This window comes from Sphaeroforma arctica (assembly GCF_001186125.1).
Source record: "Sphaeroforma arctica JP610 unplaced genomic scaffold supercont1.7, whole genome shotgun sequence".
Classification (NCBI taxonomy): Eukaryota; class Ichthyosporea; order Ichthyophonida; genus Sphaeroforma; species Sphaeroforma arctica.
In genome coordinates, this window is record NW_014040551.1 from 43,900 (window position 1) to 51,670 (window position 7,771).

At 43.3% G+C, this 7,771-nt stretch overlaps 1 protein-coding gene across 1 annotated transcript; it reads right to left on the reverse strand.

Annotated features, from left to right (window-relative positions):
* Positions 1 to 351: 351 nt before the first annotated feature.
* On the reverse strand, positions 352 to 7,771 carry SARC_00251 (hypothetical protein). Its single transcript, XM_014306047.1, has 7 exons — positions 7,198 to 7,771; positions 6,116 to 6,572; positions 5,070 to 5,252; positions 3,515 to 3,791; positions 2,275 to 2,608; positions 1,685 to 1,916; positions 352 to 630 (listed from the first exon to the last, which is right to left on the reverse strand). Exons 1-7 carry the CDS (start codon positions 7,631 to 7,633, stop codon positions 462 to 464), a joined length of 2,088 nt encoding a protein of 695 aa, XP_014161522.1. The 5' UTR covers positions 7,634 to 7,771; the 3' UTR covers positions 352 to 461.

Here is a 7,771-nt window from a genome sequence, read left to right on the forward strand (position 1 = left end):
ATATATATATATATATATCATAATAATTGTTCATATGCATTTTACAGCGCTCGGCGGGTATGACAATTGTGGCATAGAGGCCCCGATTTTCTGCAGTGCAAAAACTATCTGCTAATACAAATGCATAAACTACTGTGCGTGGTCTGATCAATATCAAATGAATCTAGTTCGTCTGATATTGATTCTATCCATGTATTGAATATGGAAGAAACCCCATATGCAAGACTCTTGACTTGAGTTAGTGGCATAGTACGAACACATGTGAACACAGGTAGTAAATGGAAAATCCGCACCATACATTGTACAATACGATCTACAACTCTGGATGATACTTTAAATAGCAGAGTTGAACATGTCTTCGCATCATTTATTATTATTACCAGAGCAGACGCCTCTGTCATATTTCAGTATATATTCTGTACCACTCTCTTATCTAAACCTATAACCTAGATGCCATACAATTATAAATCTAAGTGGAACTCTCCGGGAAGCACGAAGCAGCAATACATGAGCACAGTCACCCAGACTATCGTGATGAATGCAACCGGTCCGGTCTTCTTGATGAAGACTCCCTCACCAACGTCAGTCAACCCAATCACAGTCCGCGCCGCAATCACATTGTTAATACATCTGTGGTAGATAATTAAGTGACATGCGTGTAGGTAAGCGATGTACATTGCTAAACCCTAAAACCCTGGTACTGAAGTAGATGTAGGTATGTAAATTCGTTGCACACTCGTATGTTCTCAATATGTCTTTTTAGTGCATCTGTGACAGATGACGTACGTGGGTGACATACAAATGAATGAGTGTGTTATAGTATTATGTATAGTACAATGAGTACGTTGTAGTATAATGTAGAGTACAATGAGCGTGTTATAGTAAAATGTATAGTACAATGAGTACGTTGTAGTATAATATAGAGTACAATGGGCGTGTTATAGTAAAATGTTTAGTACAATGAGTACGTTGTAGTATAATATGAGTGTGCTATAGTACAAAGTATAGTACAATGAGTGTGAAATAGTACAATGTATAGTACAATGAGTGCGATATACTAAAATGTACAGGCACTGTTATCTACACATCGTTATTAACTATGTGGTATAAGGGTACATGAGGGACATACACGTGAGAAATGCGTGTGTACAGGTCACCATGCAATGTTCAGGTATGTGTGTCGGGTCATTGTAGTGAATTTCTCTATTCCGTTTTTAATATGCATGTGCGCTTGCATTGCTCATTCAAAACGTTGCGATTTAGCGTACTCACTAAACCCTAAAACCGTGGATGTGCGCAAGTACGGAGTACGGTACATAGACAACCATATACATCCAGCAAAATAGATATATACACTAGCGTGCGAAGACTTCCCGAAATGGCACTAATGAGTTTGAAGCCTAAAATTTACATCAGAACGCAAGCATACATAATATACCTACATTAGAAGCACCTGTGCAGTTTGCACACGACTATTTGCGTCGTTTGAATGACAAAGCATAAAGATGTAATTTTCTATAGTAGTCTCCGAGTATCTCAACCACAGTCACGTACATATAAATCTATCGAAGAGCCAGATTAAAGCCGTCTACGCGACTATGCCTAAGAAATACTTCCGCATTTTGAAACTACCTACCTTAGAGCTCAACCGAGAAACCAAAACAAAACACGCACAGCTACATACATGGCATTTCCAATAGAAGCACCGAAGGCTTGCATGGCCAAGATCGTGGTTGGGTTGTAGCCTGAATTGACTGCCGCTACGTACTGCACCTCACCGAACGTCAAACAGGACACCGCGGTGGACCCAGAGAAGAAGGAGCCCAGGGCACCCAGGAAGGGGGCCAGAACGAACCACCAGCCACCAACCCATCCACTCACAATGGAACCAAGTAGGTATGCCGGGGATCCATAACCTGGGAGATAGAAGGAACAAGGGTGGAGATATGGACCGGATTAGAGGGGTGAAGCGGAAGGCTGTGTTCAGGATGAATCCGGGAGATGGCCACGGCTTATGCCTTGGTCGTGTTTGACTTGCTTACGCTGAGCATGTTTTGCACGGAAACTGGGTCGTGAAAATTATACTATTGCACATCAATACGAACCCGAATAAACTATCAGCTGGCAACTTGGATCGAGGGGCAGTGCGAGAGCAACCTGAGCCGTTCTCATACAAAACCCCAAGCCCCAGAGTACAATGTACAAAGTACAAAGTCTGTGGTAAAGCTTGATATGTATAGCTCCACGGAAGAGACAAGACACCGTGACACATACCTCCGTTGCGGATCAGACCCACCAGCATCAGACCTCCCAGCAGCGCAATAGCAGCACTGGCCACACGGTTTCCAAGGATGCCGAGTTCCTTGATCGGATTGGTGCGCATTTCACGCATGTCCTTCCAGAACATGATACAGGCGATCCATGATATGACGAAGAAGGGAAGGATACCGGGCACATACAGGGTCTCGTACTTGGAGCTGACGGTTGTATCTCCGAGGATGTCGTTGAAGAGCATCTTCAGACTCGCGGAGATCTGGAAGTACATCAGCGTACCCAGCTGAACGCCCACATTGGGATCGTTGGTAGTCAACCAGCCCTTGAGCGGCAACTGTTTAATGCAGAAAAGGTATCATCAGCAACAACGCATTGACTACATGTTTATGAGTGACTAGCCATAGCCTATATGAATATATGAGTGACTAGCCGTAGCCTGTAAGATGCGCAAGGAAAACAATAGCAATGCCTTCGAATAGGACTGTGATTAGACCGGCATATAGCACTCGGCCTACCGTGGGCTAGAGCATAAGTGGGCTCGTTCAAGTTTTGCGAGGTGTATCACACGCACTACAGTGAGCACTTGAGAGAACCAAGGATCAATTGATTAAACCTCTGGGCTAAAAATTGATCCTCCGTATCAGGTTAATATACGATGTGGTACGAGATCGGTGAAGGTGTTGTTTTAATTGTTAACATCTATGAGGGCATATATACACTTTCATAAGGTCATATACATTGCAAATAATAGCCGATGAACTCCTGAAACCCTAATAAAAACCTCTAAACCAGACAACATGGGGTAAATGATGGTAAAACTATCTTGTAAAATCGGAGGTCACAGTTTGTCGATTACTCAATATACACAACTATACACATTCAACACAAATGGTCACAAATCTCATCGTTACGTTTCTAACATACTAGAAACACAGAAAAAGCTGAGACTCTCGATGTACATTAAAAATGGTCAGCAATCCAACACACGCAAAGGGTGAAAACATACGAATGATGCACATACGAATCTTATCTCGATACCATACAAAACCAGACAAAACCGGAATTCCACATGCACAAGTACAATGTTGAAATGCATGATTGCAGACATCGGTAATTAAAATTCATGAACTCTTAAAATTCTCGCAACAGTTCGGACAACCGTAACTGAGATTCTACACTAAACGATGGCCCACATTCGTAAGCTCTATTTCACGGACAGTACTGTTTCAAATGCACCTACCATCGGAAGACGGGTCAGGATTAGCAGCACAACCGTTCCGGTGAGAGGGAAGGTGCGCAGCAAGCAGGCGGTGACGTACTTGCCACCGGTTTCCCTGGGCTTGAGCTTGTAGACGGGTTGTTCATCTCCATCCACAGCGATGTCGCTGAAACTGGGTCGACTGATACTATCATCCTCCAGTTTGTTACCCTCATCGTCTACTTGTGCTTCGGGGTCGAATGCGGACTCCACCGCGTGTGTGATGGTCACGGCGGCGGTGGTGGCTTCGATTGCCGACCTGGGTGGTAGTGAGGTTTATAAAAGTTTGGGGTTTGGGGTTTGGGGTTTTGGTCACAATCTGTAGGCGTAGCTCTTTTATCTTCATTTATATAGCAGGCTATGATGAAGTTGGAGGGAAGTGGGTTTGAATACTCAGGGTTCAGTAGAATCAGGGCAACGCAAGTGCTTTTAGATGGAAGCCATCTGGTCAGGTTTCCTTCATTTAGGATACATGGGATAATAAACCGTGTGTATCACTACTCGATGTTATTTTTCCGGTTGAATACGCTTGGTATATTCTGCGTGGTAAAGGATAGATATTGAGCACCTCGTCTCATTTTCTGAAAATAGATTGGATGAGGTGCTATATCTCATACTTCCTGATCAGCTGATTATACACTCCAGTCCAAGTCTATTGCCGAACGAGAAGGTATATTCAAGTGACTTATATGCTGACGCACAAGATTCTCTGTACACTTATAACATTTCCTTCTCCTTGCATGAGGTGTCTTATGTGCAGACATATTGAGATATGGTATGCATTTACGCTCGATACTAAAACGCGATTCTATGAAAGCATGCAGAAATATACATAAACATATACGTACGTATGCAAGAATACTATACCCGCACACTTGCGTACTCGTATATATATATATATATATATATATATATATATACTTATATATATATAAATATGCATACACATATAAATATAAATATAAATATATATATTTATATATGTGTGTGTGTGTGTGTGTGTGTGTGTGTGTGTGTTTTTTGGTTTTTTTGTGTGTGCGAGTTTATGCGTGTGTGAGTGCGCAAGTGAGTGTATACACTAGTGCTGTTCGACAACTCGTGCATATACTAACTGTTCAAATACGATCATGAGAGAAAAAATACAGAGAAATTCAGAAGTGAACAGACAATCGCACAACTACAGTCGCTAAATAGTAATCGGCTTCTAATTGGTGTTTTAGACTGGAGTGTTGCCCCATCGAGAGAAAATTCAATCGAAGCGGTAGTGAGCGATGAATAGGAAAATAGGCTACGCCTTAAGATGATTGAGAACTGTACTGAACTTCAGAAGAAGAAAAAGAGACAGAAAAGCGCAGATAAAAACATGCACAAACTTGTACATACCCCTAACTAGAAAAACTCAACAATCAGCTTGGTCAAATCTATATGAATGAATGTACAATGCATACCATCGCAACTACAAAGCACTCGTTCGTATCTATTAAACAAATAGCGCCGGGTACGTTGCCAGCCGGTAACGAACCCCAATTCAAAGTACCTGATAGACTCGCGCCGTGACCTCTGTTCGCTCTGAACGCTGAGACTGTCCGTGTGTTCCTCCATATCCCCTTCCAAATCCTTCTTGCTCTCATTTTCTGTTGCGAAGTCTACGGTTGACTCTGCATGGCCAGCTGTGCCCTGAGATTCCTCCCACAGACAGCCACGTTGGTTCATCATTTGCCTATAAAAGGGTGCGGAGTATGCGTTCATATTTAAAAATCTTTTGGAAAAAAAAAGGTTTGGGACATATGTCTGCAAGTGATACGTTTGGGACATATGTCCAGCCACTGAGGTTTGAGCATTAAGCTCAGCTATGTGATGTTCTGCCTCCGACAGCCAAAGTCGAGCCTAAGCCTGAACACACAATCCACCACAGCAGTTCATGAATTGTTCCAAAGGACTACTATGCTCGTGTGCCCAGGTCAGGGTAGCAGAACGTGAGTTTCCTGCTCAGTAGTCTGAGGTGATCTAGTACGCCTGCGCGAGACAATCCGGGGGGAAGCAAGACACCTAAACAAGACAACTAAACATGACAACTAAACAATACAATTAAACAATATATTGTGGCTTCTCTATACATGAATCGTCTGTGTGTTAAAATCAAGCCTGTGTCAGATGAGTGCACGAGTCTGTAGTTCAACAGCTTTCTTGTGTCTGTTGCCGTGGTCCCAGCAGCTATTTCATGGTAATGAGACAAATGTGTTAACATAATGTGTGTTAAATACTAGCTGCAAATCTGACTGGTACACATTGACCTCCACTTTACAACCATGTATAGAGTATAGAGCAATGCTTTTTTGATATGTATCCTCTGAAACTCTGGCCAATTGTAATGGCGGTATAGTCCGGTACAGCACATCGCATGCAGATATCGCAGCATACAACACAGGTGCTCAAAGAATTGTCTTTAGCTCAAATCCTGTCAAAGAATCCTAATTCTGCAACAGGCCAATATTTAAAACAAGAATACGCACCCTCAATATCCTAAATTAACAAATCAAAGTTACATTGTAATAGCGATCAGTTGCCCGTGGCAATACATACCATTCCTCACCCATCATGTCCGGGTCAACGTCAGGCAAGAACAGCTTAAACGTCACCATCACCGCAGTAATACACAGACCGATGATACCGCCTAAGATGGTGGGGAACTCGTACGTGAACAGGGAGAGGCACAACATGGGAACCATAACCGACATCAGACTCAGATAGAAGAATATTATGTTCTTGAACAGGACTTTGAAAGGGATGAGGTACATGGCTGCCATCAACGGGAGGATAAGAGATCCAAAGCAAAGTGCGCACCCAGCCTGGAAACCAATCTCAGTCAATGTCGCAGCCTCTTCCCCTGGGTAGTAAGTGTCAACCACCGACCCGAGTCCGTACCAGATGGGTGTACCCACTGCACCGAAGACCGTGGCCATGGTGTTGGTCAAAAGTACCGCCACCACGCACAGCGTAGGATTGTGGCCCAATTGAGCCAGCATGGGAGCGGAAAGCGCTGTGGGAGAGAAATGTGTGAAAGCGGTTGTGTTAGTGTAAATGATTCGAAGCGTGTAAGTAACTTGTTAGTATTGATTGCGGACCATGTTTTTGACAAACATAGGATAATTAGCTCGATCCGGTCGAACCCATCGCATTTGAGTAGACAGGTGCGTACGCTAGTTTGTCAGACTGTGTATATTCTTTTAGATGGTCCGTGACCAGGTGTTCGTCTGCACGATTGCGCTATGATAGAAGAATACTATCAAATATGCCATCAAACACTAGATTTAATAATGCGAAGTGGTGTCCACAGTAAATTTTATAAACCAGAAAGGTAGCAAGTGACAATCGGGCTGGAAGCGGCCGGAGATCAAAGACAATGCAAGAATCAGAAAATGTCCATGAGATGTGACTCCCTGCGAGAATACGCAACACAGACCTGGACATACTATAATTCTAATGACTGTCAATTGCAAGCTCTGCGAGAAGATTACAAAAAACTGTGATCACGATGCACACTGGACTTGATTGCAAATTGGCATGGTTAAGCAAAGAATGTTCAATACAGCCTAAAATCAGCACAAACAAAGGAGGCAGTCATAAATAGTGATTCGCGTGACAATATAAAGGCACTCACATACCAGCAGGGGTTCCGAAACCACTGGCACCTTCAACTAGGTACGCGAAACAGTAACCAATCAACATGAACTCTGCCACTGGATGGCCTTTAGAGAGAATCTTCAATTCGCGCATGATCCACGGCATACATCCTGTGGCTTCCATTATGTTGAACAAGTAGATGGCACCACACACAATGGTGACAGGGGTCATAACCTCGGGAATACCGGAGAGCAACGCTGCAGTAGTATTGATAGGATCACTTGCCAAGTACGCAAGACGTACAATGTACATCAGCAGAGCAGATAAAGGAAGAGATACTGTTGTAGGTAGAGGATGCGGTATTAGCGTTGCAACAACAACGAAAAGGATTGGAAGGAAGATCATGATCACCGTGACGACTTCGCCCCCGGGTCCCACGTACTGTTCCCATTCTTGTCCTGTTGAATTGTCAGCCATGATGTTTACTTTAGTCTGCCTCTGTTTATTCAGTGTGGATATAAGTAGTCGTTCTGCTGTTTGTGGCTCCCTGACCTTCTTACGCGCATGTATGCATGTAATGCACGTCTGTGCATTAAACTACACAATATCTTCATG

Excerpts from the sequence above, each read along its gene's own strand:
- SARC_00251 (XM_014306047.1), bottom strand. The coding sequence starts at position 7,633 with ATGGCTGACAATTCAACAGGACAAGAATGGGAACAGTACGTGGGACCC. Across the intron at positions 6,573-7,197 it reads TGGTTTCGGAACCCCTGCTG|CGCTTTCCGCTCCCATGCTG; the intron begins GTATGTGAGTGC and ends TCTCTCCCACAG. Across the intron at positions 1,917-2,274 it reads GGGTCTGATCCGCAACGGAG|GTTATGGATCCCCGGCATAC; the intron begins GTATGTGTCACG and ends TCTATCTCCCAG.